The sequence below is a fragment of the Pistacia vera genome, unplaced genomic scaffold (assembly GCF_008641045.1).
Source record: "Pistacia vera cultivar Batoury unplaced genomic scaffold, PisVer_v2 Contig399, whole genome shotgun sequence".
Lineage (NCBI taxonomy): Eukaryota > Viridiplantae > Streptophyta > Magnoliopsida > Sapindales > Anacardiaceae > Pistacia > Pistacia vera.
This window is the reverse complement of record NW_022196222.1, coordinates 296942-316032: the sequence shown is the minus strand read 5'-3', so window position 1 is coordinate 316032 and position 19091 is coordinate 296942. Positions and strand designations below refer to the sequence as shown.

Sequence of the window (19091 nt, the reverse complement as noted above, 5' to 3'; positions counted from 1 at the left end):
GCTGGAAATTTACACATCCATTAACATCAAAACAACTATAACTCTCACATACAATACATACAACATGCACAGAATCATTCTACACAGTCTTGCCTAAAATCAAGGCCAAAATTGGGTTTACTCTTACTTACAATGTGTGATATAACCTCCCTTTGCCTAAAATCTCTTCCTCTGAGACCTTAGTCACTATAAAAACTGTAAGAATTTAAAACTTTAAAGTTTAAATCACAAACCTTGTGCTAGAATCTTACCTTGGGATGCTTTAGAATTGAAAGCTAATAGAATTTAAGCCATCCTATGTTTCCCTTTGGGAATTTGGTGAAGAATTTGAGAAAAGGGGTGAGGTGATTGTACAAGGGGTTTGAAAAATGCTTAGGGTTTCTTCTAATGAAACCTTATATCTAATAATATGATCCATGTATTCCATTTTGCCTTGGTACTTTCTATGAAATCCCATCTATACCTTAGTCAATTACCAAAATAGCCTCATTTTGTATTATCTCTTTACATTATTTTCTTCACTTTCACTCCCCACTTTTTCATCTAATTAAGAGTGAAAAGACCATTTTACCCCTAATGAAATTTTAAGAAATTTTCTTCCTTCATTTGTCAGGTAACTTGTGAAACCCAACTTGGGATTTAGGGCATAAATAAAATGACGTACCTTGCTTGCGTGTTTACAATTCCGCCGCCTTAAAAGACTTTCGTCTACGAATTCAAATGAACAATTCTAGATAGCGGTTTGTGTACATCTTGCTCTATTTCCCATGTAGCTTCTTCTACTGTATGATTCCTCTATAGAACTTACTAATGGAAACTCTTATTTCGGACTCTTAACTTTTCTTGTCCAATATCTGAATTAGGCGCTCATCATAAACAAGATTCTCCTATAATTCCATCCTCATCTGCTTTCAATATATGAGAAGGAATCACTGACATACTTTTCAAAGCACTTGACACTGGAAAACATTGTTCACTCTATCCATATTTGGTGTAGCGCGCTTTGTACGCTACTTTTTTCCTACTCGTTGCAATACTTCCAAAGGGGCCAATGTATAGGGGCAAGTTTTTCTTTTCCACCAAACGCATTACCCGTTTGTAGGGGGAAAATGTTCATAACACTTTATCAACACCATTCAAATTCTTACATCTTTCTTTTTAAATCCACATAGCTCTTTTTGGCCTGTCTGGAGCTGCTTCATTCTTTTCCGATCAACTTAATGTCTTCTTTCATTTCTGAGTTACTACCGTTCCCAAGAGCTACTTCAAAGCATCTTCCCTCTCCTACTTCATTCAAGTGTAATGGGGATCTACATCGTTACCATAGAACTTCATAAGGAGCCATTCTTAGTTTATAGATTGATAACTGTTATTATAAGCAAACTCTATCAATGGTAAGCATCTCAGGCCAGTCCATTTTATAATCCATACAACATGCTCTCAGCATTCCTCAAGTAACTGATTTGTGCTCTCAGTTTTGACCATCATCTATGGGTTGGTACTATCTAAATGCTAACGAAACCTGGTACCCAAGGTTCTTTTCAGACTAGTCCAAAAACGCTGAACAAATCTGATCTCTATTTGATACTATGTCCGGGCACCCCAGCAATCTAACTATCCTGCTAATGGAGACCTAGCCACCTGATCTAAGGTGGTACTATCTTTTACTGGAAGAAAATGCGTTGTTTGGTTAATCTGTCTACTATCACCCATATGCATTATAACCCTTTTGAACTCTTGGAAAGGCCTAATAACTAATCCATTGATATATTTTTCCCATTTCATTTAGGAATGCTGATGCTGAAGTAGTCCTGGTTTCTCTGGTGCACCTCTGTTTTAACCTATTTGACAAACCAGACATTTTGCTACATAATCTTTGATGTCTTTCTCATACGTGCCACCAATAACTCTTCTTTAACTTGACATATTTTTGGTTCCTCTAATCCGCAGTAATTGGTGTGTGCCATGAGCCTCCGCAAGAATCTTCTTTCTTCAGCTCAGCATCTTGGGAAATGGCATATAGGACTCCTAAAATTGAGAACATAGCTGAAATCTGAACTCCTTACTCTTGCCTTCTAGCACGCTCAACTCTGACACATTCGTCACAACTTGCTTCTTTAATCTCTTCAGTAAAGTAGATTGATTCTACAACCTGGCATTCTTCCTGATATCACTTTATCTGTTCTTTTGCGAAATTCTTTCCAATAATTTTTTTCTACATTGTGAGCTGAGACAAAAGGCTTTCCTACCAATTCATCCTACCACATTGGCTTTCTAGGTTGTACTTGATTTCCAATCATAATCCTTTCCTAGCTCAAACATCCTGCTTTGGTGTCATATTTACTCCCTTTGGGGTAAGAAATACTTCAAACTTTTTTGGTCATTATAAATATACTCTTGGCCCCATACAAAATGCCTCCATATCGTTAATGCAAAATACACGTGCTACATCTAAATCATGCATAGGGGCTACCTTGGCTCATCCTCTTTTCAACTGTAGGAATGCGATAAGCTATACCCTACCCAACTACATCAATATAGCACCAAGTTCCTTGAGTGGAAGCATATGTAATAAATTCCTAGTTACACTTCTGTGGACACCACGCAGCAATAGAAGCTGTTGGTGAGTCTTTCTCTTTAACTCTGGAAACTTGGCGTGCTGTCGTACACCCAGAATTAAAACCTTCCGAACCTAACTACTGAACTGTAAATAGGTAAGCAAGGGTCGATCCCAACGAGTGTCTAGCCGAATTTTCTTGATGTGAAAAGGCTGGGGGGTTTGTGTAAAAACAGAAAACAATCTCAGCAAAAACACAAAAACAATTTGAATTCGAATTCATCAAAATGACGACACTTGGTCTCTGTCAACATCCACCATCGGAATCTTACAACTGATCATTGATGCAAAGATAATCAATCACACATTGAACTATTCACCGTTGGAACTACTTTCCTATCTCTCCTTAATTGTAATTAATCAGGAAACAAGCGATCCTAATTACTTACCCCTAAAACACCTAGACAAGCGACTCAAGATTAATCTAGCGGCAAGCCTTAAGAATTAGAGACGAGATGAAGCTAAACAAAAAAACAGCGTTTGTATTTAATTTAGTTGAATGTTCTTCATAAGGTTACTAATTCCTGACGCAGCAAATTACTAACCCTAATTGCTTCACAAAGTGGAGGGATCAAACTATTACAGATTTATACAAATTAGTAATTATTCACAAAAATACACTAGTAGGCCTCTAGTAATTTAAATGCTCAATCATGAAAAATATTGCAAAGAATAAACATCAATACTCAAACATGAATTCACACTAAAACTAGAAAGATCCACAGTTTTTTGATTCCGAGGTTCCGTTTCCTTCGACCAAGTTACAAAAGTTCTAGCCGCTCATGGCCATCACAAAAACTCAAGAGAAAGAAAAATCCAGAGAGAAAGAGAGAGAGGCGTGGTCCTTAAAAACTCATCTGATCTCCCTTTTTAATACCAATTTTAGAATTCGAATCCCACTCAATCTCCTAAAGAAATATTCTCCTATCCTAAATAACATTAATCCTAATTTTATTAATGGAAATACAAAAAAATGAGAGTCCTAATAAAATAGGAAAGTGTGTGTTTCCGCTGTAATTTCGTGCACATGTATGTCTTCAAAACGTGCAATAATGACTGACTTGCTAACGTCAGAACGCTCAGGACGTCGGCAAATGCAAGTGTCAACTTCAAGCTTCGATTAAAACCTTTATTCAGCAAGTATCTCTAAAAACACAAACATAAAGTTGTAGATCTCTTTCTAGCGTTCCACAGATTTTGAATCACTCAATCGGAGCTGATGAGAGAAGTATGCCCAGAATACAGAAGCAGTGGGAAACTGTCCAATTCCCCTAATTAATTCCGTTTTCAATTAACACCTCCATTTGCTCCTAAACCAAAAATAAAGTAATATGAGTACAATTAGGAAACAAATCGTAAAAAATGACTAGACATAAGGGGGTAAATATGACATTTGCATCCCAGTCCCGCAAAATTTCCCCACCACACTTAGCTTTGCCGTCCCTCGGCACAACCTAATTCAACAAGCCTACACTCAAGTCATATCAGCAACACCATCAATCTCAAGAACATCCGATGATGCATAAGCAACAATATTTAACTCCATGCATATTCCTACCTAACGTAGAAGCGCAAATAAAAAAACAGATTTAATGACATTCATCTCTCTTTATCATCTTCACAATTACTCTAATCAGTCATGCAAACAAGGGACACTAATCACAACCAATTCATGTCCCAATCCCCTCTCAACTTTTCTTTGTAATTAAATCTTTACTACTACAAACTGGTAGCAAACTAAGGATACATTTTTTTTCTCTTTTTTTTTTTTTTTTTTCTGTTTTAAAAGAATGAGTCATTTAGGCTCCATCTATTCATGGTTGTGTTTATGGAGTGAGTGCGTTTTACGCTCATCTCGACCCACCACATACCTTCTTTTCTTTTTCCTTTTGTTTGAACCCAAATTTAGGACTAGCTTACAGAGAACAATTTTTTTTTTTTCTTTAAGGTTGTTATACATTCCACATCATGCTTCGTCCCTACGTTCACACAAATTCTCGACATATTGTTTCAAAATACAAGGATTCGGATATGATTAACTCTATTTTAGAAATATTGCTAACATCCTAAGTCAAGGAATATTCAACAACAAAGTCAAGTTACTATTTCATCACTAGAACGTTCCAAAGACATGACCTAAAGCATAAACCTTCCTAAAAACAAATGCGGGGTTATTCGTTTAAGGTGTACTGCGTTGTTATACTAGAGGTGCAAGTACTGCTAGGCAGTTTTTAAGGCGGGTTCTGGTTTACAGCCGATAACCCTTAAACAGATGTTTTTTTTATTTTTTATTTACATAACTTAAACACAACCTAAACAAAACCTAATCCCCTCCCCCACACTTAAGCTACATTGTCCCCAATGTAAGATGACATGCAAAGAAAAGCAAAAAAATAACCAAAATTAAAATGCAAGAAAAGAAAACAAACTCCCTTGGGTTGCCTCCCAAGCAACGCCTTTGGTTTATTGTCGTGGCTTGACTCAAGGCTGTCATCTTCAATCTGAATAAAGTCGGATCCTCAAGGTCCAATCCTGCCACTTTTCTTCTTGGAGCCCTTCTAGAAAGTCTTAAGTCTCTGGCCATTCACCTTGAACACTTTGGAGTTGCTAAACTTTGAATTTCAACTCCCCATGAGGACAAAACTAGTACAACAAAAGGCCCAATCCACGAGAACGTAACTTACTGGAAACAAAACGAAGGTCTTAATTGTATAAAGGACTTTTTGACCACTTTAAATTTCCTCTAGAGAGCATCCTATGAAAGCTTTCGTTTTTTCCTTGTAAACCCCTTGCATTCTCGTAGGCATCGTTGCGAATTCTCAACTCTTGCACTTGCAACTCCTATGTTCCTCCACTTCATCCATCTTCATGTTAAAACCTTGATAGCCCAATAAACCTTGTTCTAACTCAACTGGAAGGGGCATCTTCCCAAACACCAAACGAAAAGGTGACATACCAATGGGCGTCTTATTGTAGTCCTATATGCCCACAAGGCTCATCCAAACGCAAATATCCAGTCTTTTCTACGGATTGACCGCCTTCTCATGACGGACTTGATCTCTCGATTTGACACTTCCGCTTGTCCACTAGTTGCGGATGATAGGCAGTAACACACTTTGTGGGTTACATGATACTTTCGCAGTAAAGCCTCACAGTTCGATTGCAAACAGTGCATGCCTCGATCACTATTAGAGCTTGTGGAATTCCAAACCTGCAGAAAAGTTAGACTTGATAATTCTGCAACAACTTTAGAATCATCAGTCCTAGTGGCTTTAGCTTCCACCCATTTCGAGACATAATCAACAGCAAGCAAAATATAAACATAACCAAAAGATACAGGAAGCGGTCCCATGAAGTGGATGCCACCAACATACAAAAATTTCGCAAAATAGAATGGGGTTTGTGGCATCTCATTTTTTTGATATATTACTGTCCGTGACAATTATTGCCATGAATTACAAAACAGAGTATGAATCTCGAAATAAGATTGCCAAAAGAAAACCCCTTCTAGCACTTTCTCGCTGTCCTCTTAGCTCTAAAGTGACCTCCACATGCATAAGAATGACAAAAGGTGAGAATGGAAAAAAATTCAGTTTCTTGAATGGCACCTTCTTATTACTTGATTCTGCACAATGCGTCCATAAGTATGGGTCATCCCACCATAAAATTTGGCATCACTTTTCTTCTTACTCTTTGAGCCTAGAACAAACCAGGAGGAAAGATTTAGTAACCAAATAATTTACAAGATTGCATACCAAGGTAATGCACACTCGTGGAAAACAATGCTCGTCGGGGAACGTTTCTTGCAAATGAAGTTCATCCTCCACATGAACTAGACGACTCAAATGATCCGCGACACAGTTTCTAATCCCTTTTTGTCTTTGTTTTCCAATTGAATTCACTCAAGAGAAGTATACTCTATTAATCTCGGTTTTGCCTCTTTCTTCGTCATCAAACACGCCAAAGCTGCATGATCAGAAAAAAAATATTTAGTACCAAGCAATAAGATCGAAAACTTTTCTAAAGCAAAAACAACAGCTAAAAGTTCTTCTCGCATGTGGTGGAATAATTTCTCTGGGTCATCATTCAAAATCCTGGAACATAATAAATGGCATGAGATGCTTTTCCAATCTTTGACCCAAAACAGCGCTATGCATAATCACTTGCGTCGCACATTATCTCGAAAGGAATGTTCCAGTCGGGGGCTGTAAATTGGGGTGTGAAGTCAGCAGTTCCTTCAGCTTATCAGCCTCTTTACATGCCTCATTGAGCTCAAAAACCACTCCTTTTGCAGCAACTTACATAGGGGTAATGCTATTTGGAGAAGTCCTTGATGATCTCGATAAAACACCTGCATGTCCAGAAAAACGAACTTCCCGCACACTAGTGGGGTAAGGTAAAGATTGAATAATTGTCAACTTTGGCCTTATCTACCGACTTCCCTAGCTCAACACTACCCAAAAACCAGACCTTGATCACCATAAAATGACATTTTCAGAATTCACACAAGGTTAGTTTCTATGCATCTTTGACGAACAAGTGTCAGGTTATGCAAACAATTATCAAAAGAGTTTCCTAATACTGTGAATTATCCATAAAAACTTCTATGATATGTCTCAACATAATCTAAAAATATGCTAACCCTACACCTTTGGAAAGTGGCTGGAGCGTTGCAAAGACCAAGGGCATGCGACGATATGCAAAAGTTCAGAATGGGCATGTAAAACGTCGTCTTCTCTTGATTCCTCGGAGTAATCGCAATCTGAAAGTAACCTGAATAACCATCAGGAAACAATAGTAAGAATGATCAGCTAACTTTTCAATTTTTGATCATAAAAGGTAAAGGAAGTGGTCCTTGCGGGTTACACCATTTAATTTTTCTTGTAATCTTACAAACCGCCCACCTTCGAACACGGGTGGGAACACCTCATCATTCTATTTTTTAAACATTTATTCCAGTCTTCTTTGAACCACTTGAACAGGCTAAAAACGCCAATTGCTATCTGAAATAGGATAAATTACTCCAACTTCAAGAAGTTTCAGAATCTCTTGCTTCACAACATCCATCATGGGCGGGTTCAATCTTCTTTGCGGTTGACGGAAAGGCTTTGCTCCTTCTTCAAGCAAGATGCGATGCATGCATGTAGACAGACTAATTCCTTTAATATCTGCAATTTTCCAACCAATAGCCATCTTATGCTCTTTAAGGACCTGTACAAGCTTCTCTTCTTGAGATGCGCTAAGTTTGCTAGAGATGATCACTGGCAACGTTTCTTTTTCTCCAAGGAACACGTACTTGAGGTAACTAGGGAGAGGCTTCAAATCTGGAACTGGAGCCTGCAAAACAGAAGGTAAAAGCCTCTCGTTAGAAATTGGTAATGCCATATAGGAAGCGTTACCTGATTGCTATAAGTTTGGAAAATCATTCAATGCTACCACAGTCTCCTGCAATTCAGTACTCAAGGCAAACTCCTCAATCTCTTTCTTAAGATGATTACTAATGGCAACTTCCAATTCATCTTTTCCATCAAGTTCAAAAACCTCCTGTGCTAAAGTATTAATCGCATCTATAGAATAAACATGATTATCATCATCATCATCAGGATATTTCATGGCATCATAGATATTAAACTTGACAAGTTGACCATCAAATTCCATGGTAAGTATGCCACTATGAACATCTATTTTAGTCTTGGATGTTTTTAAGAAAGGTCTTTCTAACAAAATAGGAGCAGTTTGATCACCATTTTCCATATCAAGCACATAAAAATCAGTGGGGAAAACTAAGTCATTAACTTGTACCAAAACATCCTCAACTACACCCTTAGGATAGGCATTAGATTCATCAGCTAATTGAATCACAACACTAGTTTTATTCAAAGGTCCAGGTTTCAAAGAAGCATATATGGAATATGGCATGACATTAATAGAAGCTCCTAAGTCTAACATGGCTTTCTCAAACATAGTGTTACCTATCTTACAAGGGATAGTAAACATACTTGGATCCTTGCACTTTTCTGGAAGTTTTCTCTGAATTACTGCAGAAACATTTTCTCCCACTCTCACCTTTTCACACCCCTTAAGTTTCTGCTTCCTCTTAAGTGTGCACAATTCTTTCAAGAATTTAGCATAGCGAGGTACTTGTTTAATAGCATCTAAGAGTGGAATATTTACCTCGCATCTACAAAAAGTCTCATATATATCTCTGTTCTGCTCATCTTTTCTAGATTCTGCTAAAGCTTGAGGAAAAGGTGGTACCGGTTTATAGTCGGACAGAGGCGGAAACTTACGCTTAGGAATACCATCGTCGTTGGGAACGTTGCTGTCTACAACTACATCTTTCTCCTTTTCTTCCTTCGACAATGCAGGGGCTGCCTTTGTTGGAATCTCAACCTCTTTACCACTTCTCAAGACGATCGCACTTGCATTTTCTCTTGGATTGACCACCATTTGAGAAGGTAATTTCCCCGAACTTTGTGCCTCCAGCTTATTGATTGCGGTTGCCATTTGACTCATCTGATTCTCCAAACTTTGAACACTGGCTCTCGTCTCCTGTTGAAATTGCAAAGTATTAGTTGAAAGAGACTTAACAATATCTTCTAAAGACATACCAGAATTAGAAGTTTGGCTCGATTGTTGTCTAGGGGGGTATGGCTGCTGGTACTGCTGGTAATTTGAGCGGTTTTGATGGTGAGGCTGATTCACTTGTGGATTCCCATAGGCAAGATTGGGGTGATCCCTCCATCCAAGGTTATATGTGCTCGAATAAGGATCATACTTCCTTTACGGTTGTCCAGGAAAACCTCNTCAAATACACAAACTTGAGAATTCATTATGGCATATTGATATGTCATGACATATTCTACCATTCTCTACTGTTAGCCATGCCATATCAAAGTAACACTTTAACATACAATTCTTTTCTAACACTTTCATGTGCTATTCAAGAAGTAGTAAAGGTCAAGTAACTAGAACCAAACACTAAGGGCCATCTCTCTCATGGAACTACCATGACCAAGTGATAATCTAAATTTTGGCATAACAAAATGCACTCTTGAATACTAAAATTTACACTTGGTTAAGCCCAACTTAATCTTTCTACTTCAACTCTTGCCTTTCTGTAACCCTTCTTTCGATAAGGTTTAACAAACTCATGCATGCATTTTCTCTTTGGATTTTCATCAAACAATTCATATACACATGCAAATATTAAGTTCGCTACAATTCCACATCTCTCTAAATCCACCAAAATTTGACCAAAACTCACTAACTATAGCCTTAACCCTGGCCGAATTTAACAATTCTCAACATTTCAAAATTTCATCACTAATTCTTCCACAATTCCACCAATTCATCACATACTCATGCCGTACTTCTCATGGCTGGAAATTTACACATCATTTAACATCAAAACAACTAATAACTCTCACATACAATAACATACAAACATGCAAGAATCATTCTACACAAGTCTTGCCTAAATCAAGGCCAAAATTGGGTTTACTTATCTTGAATGTGTGATATAACCTCCCTTTGCTAAAAATCTCTTCCTCTTAGACCTAGATCATATAAAAACTGTAAGAATTTAAAACTTTAAAGTTTAATCACAAACCTTGTGCTAGAATCTTACCTTTGGATGCTTTAGAATTGAAAAGCTAATAAGAATTTAAGCCAAATCCTATGATTTCCCTTTGGAATTTGGTGAAGAAATTTGAGAGAAAAAGGGGTGAGGGTGATGCGTACAAGGGTTGAAAAATGCTTAGGGTTTCTTCTAATGAAACCTTATATCTAATAATATATCCATGTATTCCCATTTTGCCTTTGTACTTTCTATGAAATCCCATCTATATCCTTTAGTCAATTACCAAAATAGCCTCATTTTTATTATCTTCTTTACATTATTTTACTTCCTTTCACTCCCCACTTTTTCATCTAATTAAGAGTGAAAAGACCATTTTACCCCTAATGAAATTTTAAGAAATTTTCTTCACATTTGTCTAAGGTAACTTTAGTGAAACCCAACTAGGGGTATTAGGGCATAAATAAAATTACGTACCTTGCTGCGGGTGTTACAATTCTCCCGCCCTTAAAAGAATTTCGTCTACGAAATTCAAATGAACAATTCTAGATAGCGGTTGTGTACATCTTGCTCTATTTCCCATGTAGCTTCTTCTACTGTATGATTCCTCTATAGAACTTTTACTAATGGAATACTCTTATTTCGGAGCTCCTTAACTTTTCTGTCCAATATCTGAATTAGGCGCTCATCATAAACAAGATTCTCCTATAATTCCACCTCTTCTGCTTTCAATATATGAGAAGGATCACTGACATACTTTCAAAGCATTGACACATGGAAAACATTGTGCACTCTATCCATATTTGGTGGTAGCGCGAATTTGTACGCTACTTTTCCTACTCGTTGCAATACTTCAAAGGGGCCAATGTATCTAGGGGCAAGTTTTCCTTTTCCACCAAAACGCATTACCCGTTTGTAGGGGGAAATGTTCATAAACACTTTATCAACCACTTCAAATTCTACATCTTTTCTTTTTAAATCCACATAGCTCTTTTGTCTGTCTTGAGCTTGCTTCATTCTATTTCCGATCAACTTAATGTCTTCTATCATTTTCTGAGTTATCTCCGGTCCAAGAGCTACATTCAAAGCATCTTCCTCTCCTACTTCATTCAAGTGTAGTGGGGATCTACATCGTTTACCATATAGAGCTTCATAAGGAGCCATCTTAGTTATAGATTGATAACTGTTATTATAAGCAAACTCTATCAATGGTAGCATCTCATGCCAGGTCATTTTATAATCCATACAACATGCTCTCAGCATGTCCTCAAGTAACTGATTTGTGCTCTCAGTTTGACCATCTATCTATGGGTGGTAAGCTATACTAAATGCTAACCTGGTACCCAAGGTTCTTTTCAGACTAGTCCAAAAAGCTGAAACAAATCTGGAATCTCTATTTGATACTATTGTCTCGGGCACCCCATGCAATCTAACTATCTCTCTAATGTAGACCTAGGCCAACTGATCTAAGGTGGTACTATCTTTTACTGGAAGAAAATGCGTTGATTTGGTTAATCTGTCTACTATCACCCATAGTGCATTATAACCCTTTTGAACTCTTGGAATGCCTATAATGAAATCCATTGATATATTTTCCCATTTCCATTTAGGAATGCTGAGTGGCTGAAGTAGTCCTGATGGTCTCTGGTGCTCTGTTTTAACCTATTGACAAACCAGACATTTTGCTACATAATCTTTGATGTCTTTCTTCATACTTGGCCACCAATAACTCTTCTTTAAATCTTGACATATTTTGGTTCCTCTAGGATCCGCAGTATATGGTGTGTCATGAGCCTCCGCAAGAATCTTCTTTCTCAGCTCAGCATCTTGAGGAATGCATATATGACTCCTAAAATTGAGAACATTAGCTGAAATCTGATACTCTTATATCTTGCCTTCTAGCACTCGTCAACTCTGACACCATTCGTCAACAACTTGCTTTTCTTTAATCTCTTCTAGTAAAGTAGATTGAATTTCTAACCTGGCAATTCTTCCTGATATCATCTTTATCTGTTCTTTGCGAAATTCTTCCAATAATTTTTTCTACATTGTGAGCTGAGACAAAAAGGCTTTCCTACTCAATTCATCAGCTACCACATTGGCTTTTCTAGGTTGATACTTGATTTCACAATCATAATCTTTTACTAGCTCCAAACATCTGCTTTGTGTCATATTTAACTCCCTTTGGGTGAAGAAATACTTCAAACTTTTTTGGTCAGTATAAATATTACTCTTTGCCCCATACAAATAATGCCTCCATATCTTTAATGCAAAACTACAGTTGCTAACTCTAAATCATGCATAGGGTACCTTGGCTCATACTCTTTCAACTGTTAGGAAGCATAAGCTATTACCCTACCCAACTACATCAATATAGCACCAAGTCCTTGAAGTGAAGCATATGTATAAATATCATAGTCTACACCCTTCTGTGGTAACACCAGAATAGGAGCTGTGGTGAGTCTTCCTTTTAACTCTTGGAAACTTGGCGTGCTGTCGTAGGCACCCAGAATTAAAACCTTCCGAACCTAACTACTGAACTGTAAATAGGGTAAGCAAGGGTCGATCCCACGAAGAGTGTCTAGCTTAATTTTCTTTTATGTGATAAAGGCTGGGGGGTTTGTGTAAAAACAGAAAACAATCTCAGCAAAAACAAAAACAATTTAATTCGAATTCAATCAAAATGACGAACTTGGTCTCTGTCAACATCCACCATCGGAATCTTACAACTGATCATTGATGCAAAGATAATCAATTCACACATGGATATTCACCCGTTGGAACTACTTTCCTATCTCTCCTTAATTGTAATTAATCAGGAAACTAGCGATCCTAATTTAATCTTACCCTAACACACCCTAGACAAGCACTCAAGATTTAATCTAGCGGCAACCTTAAGAATTAGAGAGATCGATGAAGCTAAACAACACAAACACAAGCAGTTGTATTTAATTTAGTTGAATGTTCTTCATAAGGTTACTAATTCCTGACGCAGCAAATTACTAACCCTAATTGCTTCACAAGTTGAGGGATCAAACTTTACGGATTTGATATCAAATTTTAGTAGATTTCAACAAATAATACACTAGTAGGCCTCCTAGTAATTAAATGCACAATCATGAAAATATGCACGAATAACATTCAATACTCAAACATGAATTTAACACTAAAAATAGAAAGATCTCACAGTTTATTTGATTCCGGGTTTCCGTTTCCTTCGACCAAGTTACAAAATTTCTAGCCGCTCATGGCCATCACAAAAACTCAAGAGGAAAGAAATTCCAGAGAGGAAAAAAGAGAAGGCGTGGTCCTTAAAACCTAATCTGATCTCCCTTTTAATATCCAATTTTAGAATTCGAATCCCACTCAATCTCCTAAAAGAAATATTCTCCTATCCTAAAATAACATTAATCCTAATTTAATTGTAATTGAAATAAAAAAAAAGAGTCCTAATAAAAGAGAAATGGTGTTTCCAGCTGTAATTTTCGTGCAGCATGTATGTCTTCAAACGTGCATAATAGACTGACTTGCATACAAGTCAGAACGCTCTAGGACGTCGGCAATGCAAGTGTGTCAACTTCAAGCTCGATTAAAACCTTATTCAGCAAGTATCTCTAAAACACAAACATTAAAAGTTGTAATCTCTTTCTTAGCGTTCCACACATTTTGAATCATCTCAATCGGAGCTCGGATGAGAGAATTATACCCAGAATACGAAGCAGTGGCGAAACTGTCCGAATTCCCTAATTAATTCCGTTTTTCAATTAAACACCTCCATTTGCTTCCTAAACCAAAATAAAGTATAATGAGTACAATTAGAAAAACAATACGTAAAAAGACTAGACATTAGGGGGGTAAATATACATTTTGCATTCCCATCAAATTCCCCCCACACTTAGCTTTGCACGTCCTCGGGCAAACTAATTCAAACAAGCCCTACACTCAATCATATCAGAACACCATCATCTCAAGAACATCACATGATGCTAAGCAACAATATTTAATCCATGCATATTCATACCTAACTTAGGAAGCAGCAAAATAAATAAAACAGAGTTAATGACATTCATCTCTCTTTATCATCTTCCACATTACTCTTAATCAGTCATGCAACACGGGAACTATCACACCATTCATGTCCAACTCCCCTCTCAACTTTTCTTTTAATGTAAATCTTTACTACTACAAACTGGGTAGCAAACTAAGGATACAATTTTTTTTCTCTTTTTTTTTTTTTTTTTTTTCTGTTTTGAAAAGAATGAGTGCATTTTATGCTCCATCTCATTTCATGGTTGTGTTTATAGTGAGTGCGTTTTACCTCCATCTCGACCCACCACATACCTTTCTTTTCTTTTCTTTGTTTGAACCCAAATTTAGGACTAGCTTAGAGAAACAATTTTTTTTTTTCTTTTAAGGGTTTTTATACATTCCTCAATCATGCTCGTCACTACTTCACACAACTTCTCAGGACATATTGTTTCAAACTACAAGGATTCGGATATGATTAACTCTATTTATGAAATATTGCTAACATCCTAAGTCAAGGAATATGTTCAACAACAAAGTCAAGTTACTATTTCATGCATCACTAGACGTTCAAAGACATGACCTAAAGCATAAACCTTCCTAAAAACAAATGCGGGTGGTATTTCGTTTAAGGTGTACGTGGCGTTGTATACTAGAGGTTGCCAAGACTGCTAGGCAGTTTTTAAGGCGGGTTCTGGTTTCCAGCCGATATACCCTTAAACTAGGCAGATTTTTTTTATTTTTTATTTTACATAACTTAACACAACCTAAACAAAACCTAAATCCCCTCCCCCACACTTAAAGCTTACATTGTCCCCAATGTAAGATGAAATGCAAAGAAAAGGCAAAAAATAAACCAAATTAAAATGCAAGAAGAAAACAAACTCCCTTGGGTTGCCTCCCAAGCAACGCCTTTGTTTATTGTCGTTGGCTTGACTCAAGGCTGTCATCTTCAATCTGAATAAGTCGGATCCTCAAGGTCCAATCCTGCCACATTTTCTTCTTGGAGCCCTTCATAGAAAGTCTTAAGTCTATGGCCTTCACCTTGAACACTTGGAAGTTGCTAAACTTTGAATTTCAACTGCACCATGAGGAAAAACATTAGTAACACAAGGCCCAATCCAACGAAACGTAACTTACTTGAAACAAACGAAGTCGGATTGTATAAAAGGACTTTTTGACCAACTTTAAATTCCTTCCTAGAGAGCATCCTATCATGAAAGCTTTCGTTTTTTCCTTGTAAACCCTGCATTCTCGTAGGCATCGTGCGAATTTCCTCTAACTCTTGCACTTGCAACTTCCTATGTTCTCCACTTTCATCCTCTAGTTAAAACTCTTGATCGCCCAATAAACCTTGTGTTTCTAACTCAACTGGAAGGTGGCATGCTTCCCAAACACCAAACGAAAAGGTGACATACCAATGGGCGTCTTATATAGTCCTATATGCCCACAAGGCATCATCCAAACGCAAATTCCAGTCTTTTCTACTTGGATTGACCGCCTTCTCAATGACGGACTTGATCTCTCGATTTGACACTTCCGCTTGTCCACTAGTTTGCGGATGATAGGCAGTAAACACTTTGTGGGTTACATGATACTTGCAGTAAAGCCTTCACAGTTCGATTGCAAAAGTGAGTGCCTCGATCACTTATTAGAGCTCTTGGAATTCCAAACCTGCAGAAAATGTTAGACTTGATAAATTCTGCAACAACTTTAGAATCATCAGTCCTAGTGGCTTTAGCTTCCACCCATTTCGGACATAATCAACAGCAAGCAAAATATAAACATAACCAAAAGATACAGGAAGCGGTCCCTGAAGTCGATGCCCCAAACATAAAAATTTCGCAAAATAGAATGGGGTTTTGTGCATCTCTTTTTTTGGGATATATTACCTGTCCGTTGACAATTATTGCATGACTTACAAAAAAGTATGAATCTCGAAATAAAGATGCCAAAAGAACACATTCTAGCACTTTTCTCGCTGTCCTCTTAGCTCTAAAGTGACCTCCACATGCATAAGACAAAAGGTGAGAATGGAAAAATTTCAGTTTCTTGAATGCACTTCTTTTACTTGATCTGCACAATGCTTCCATAAGTATGGGTCATCCCCCACATAAAATTTGGCATCACTTTCTTCTTATTCTTTGAGCCCTAGACAAACCAGAGGAAAGAGTTAGTAACCAATAATTTACAAGATTTGCATACCAAGGTATGTCACACTCGTGGAAAACAGTGCTCGTCAGGAACTTTTCTTGCAAATGATTCATCCTCCACATGAACTAGACGACTCAAATGATCCGCGACACAGTTTTTCTATCCCTTTTTTGTCTTTGATTTCCAAATTGAATTCACTCAAGAGAAGTATACATCTTATTAATCTCGGTTTTGCCTCTTTCTTCGTCATCAAACAACGCAAAGCTGCATGATCGAAAAACAATAATTTTAGTACCAGCAATAAGATCGAAACTTTTCAAAAGCAAAAACAACAGCTAAAAGTTCTTTCTCAGTGGTGGATAATTTCCTGGGCATCATTCAAAATCCTGGAAGCATAATAATGGCATGAGATGCTTTTCCAATTCTTTGACCCAAAACAGCGCCTACTGCATAATCACTTGCGTCGCACATTATCTCGAAAGAATGTCCAGTCAGGGGCTTGATAATTGGGGTGGAAGTCAGCAGTTCCTTCAGCTTATCAAACGCCTCTTTACATGCCTCATTGAGCTCAAAACCATCCTTTTGCAGCAACTTACATAGGGGTAATGCTATTTTGGAGAAGTCCTTGATGAATCTTCGATAAAAACCTGCATGTCCAAGAAAGAACGAACTTCCCGCACACTAGTGGGGTAAGGTAAAAGATTGATAATGTCAACTTTGGCCTTATCTACCTCGATTCCCCTAGATGAAACAACTGACCCAAAACCAGACCTTGATCAACCATAAAATGACATTTTTCAGAATTCACACAGGTTAGTTTCTATGCATCTTTGAAGAACAATGTGTAAGGTTATGCAAACAATTATCAAAAGAGTTTCCTAAACTGTGAAATTATCCATAAAAACTTCTATGATATGCTCAACATAATCTGAAATGTCTAACCATACACCTTTGGAAGTGGCTGGAGCGTTGCAAAGACCAAAGGGCATGCGACGATATGCAAAGTTTCAGAATGGGCATGTAAACTCGTCTTCTCTTGATCTCCGGAGTAATCGCAATCTGAAGTAACCTGAATAACCATCAAGGAAACAATAGTAAGAATGATCAGCTAACCTTTCAATTTTTGATCAATAAAAGTAAAGGAAAGTGGTCCTTGCGGGTTCCAGCATTTAATTTCTGTAATCTATACAAACCCGCCCCCATTCTGAACACGGGTGGAACTAATCATCATTCTAATTTTTTCAACAGTTATTCCAGTCTTCTTTGGACCACTTGAACAGGGCTAACCCAATTGCTATCTGAAATAGGATAATTACTCCAACTTCAAGAAGTTTCAGAACTCTTGCTTCACAACATCCATCATGGGCGGGTTAATCTTCTTTGCGGTTGACGGAAAGGCTTTGCTCCTTCTTCAAGCAAGATGCGATGCATGCATGTAGACAGACTAATTCCTAATATCTGCAATTTTCCAACCAATAGCCATCTTATGCTCTTTAAGACCTGTACAAGCTTCTCTTCTTGAGATGGCTAAGTTTGCTAGAGATGATCACTGGCAACGTTTCTTTTTCTCCAAGGAACACGTACTTGAGGTAACTGGGAGAGGCTTCAAATCTGGAACAGGAGCCTGCAAAACAGAAGGTAAAACCTCTCGTTTAGAAATTGGTAATGCCATATAGGAAGCGTTACCTGATTGCTAAATTTGGAAAATCATTCAATGCTACCCAGTCTCCTGCATTCAGTACTCAAGGCAAACCCTCAATCTCTTTCTTAAGATGATTACTAATGGCAACTTCCAATTCATCTTTTCCATCAAGTTCAAAAACCTCCTGTGCAAAAGTATTATCGCATCTATAAATAACATGATTATCATCATCATCATCAGGATATTTCATGCATCATAGATATTAAACTTGACAAGTTGACCATCAAATTCCTGGTAAGTATGCCACTATGAACATCTATTTAGTCTTGGATGTTTTTAAGAAAGGTCTCCTAACAAAATAGGAGCATTTGATCACCATTTTCCATATCAAGCACATAAAAATCAGTGGGGAAAACTAAGTCATTAACTTGTACCAAAACATCCTCACACTACACCCTTAGGATAGGCATTAGATTCATCAGCTAATTGAATCACAACACTAGTTTTATTCAAGGTCCAGGTTTCAAAGAAGCATATATGGAATATGGCATGACATTAATAGAAGCTCCTAAGTCTAACATGGCTTTCTCAAACATAGTGTTACCTATCGTACAAGGGATAGTAACATACTTGGATCCTTGCACTTCACTGGAAGTTTTCTCTGAATCACTGCAGAAACATTTTCTCCCACTCTCACCTTTTCACACCCCTTAGTTTCTGCTTCCTCTTAAGTGTGCACAATTCTTTCAAGAATTTAGCATAGCGAGTACTTGTTTATAGCATCTAGAGTGGAATTTATACCTCGCATCTACAAAAATCTCATATATATCTCTGTTCTGCTCATCTTTCTAGATTCTGCTAAAGCTTGAGGAAAAGGTGGTACCGTTTATAGTCACAGGCGGAAACTTACGCTTAGAATACCATCGTCGTGGAACGTTGCTGTCTACAACTACATCTTTCTCCTTTTCTTCCTTCGACAATGCAGGGGCTGCCTTTGTTGGAATCTCAACCTCTTTACCACTTCTCAAGACGATCGCACTTGCATTTTCTCTTGGATTGACCACCATTTGAGG

At 37.5% G+C, this 19091-nt stretch overlaps 1 protein-coding gene across 1 annotated transcript; it reads right to left on the bottom strand.

The window, feature by feature from the left end:
- Positions 1–16754: 16754 nt before the first annotated feature.
- On the bottom strand, positions 16755–18268 carry LOC116141433. The gene is made up of 4 exons (XM_031426939.1): positions 18130–18268; positions 17971–18062; positions 17319–17445; positions 16755–17023 (listed from the first exon to the last, which is right to left on the bottom strand). The coding sequence occupies exons 1-4, from the start codon at positions 18266–18268 to the stop codon at positions 16755–16757; spliced, it is 627 nt and encodes a 208-aa protein (XP_031282799.1).
- Positions 18269–19091: the final 823 nt, after the last annotated feature.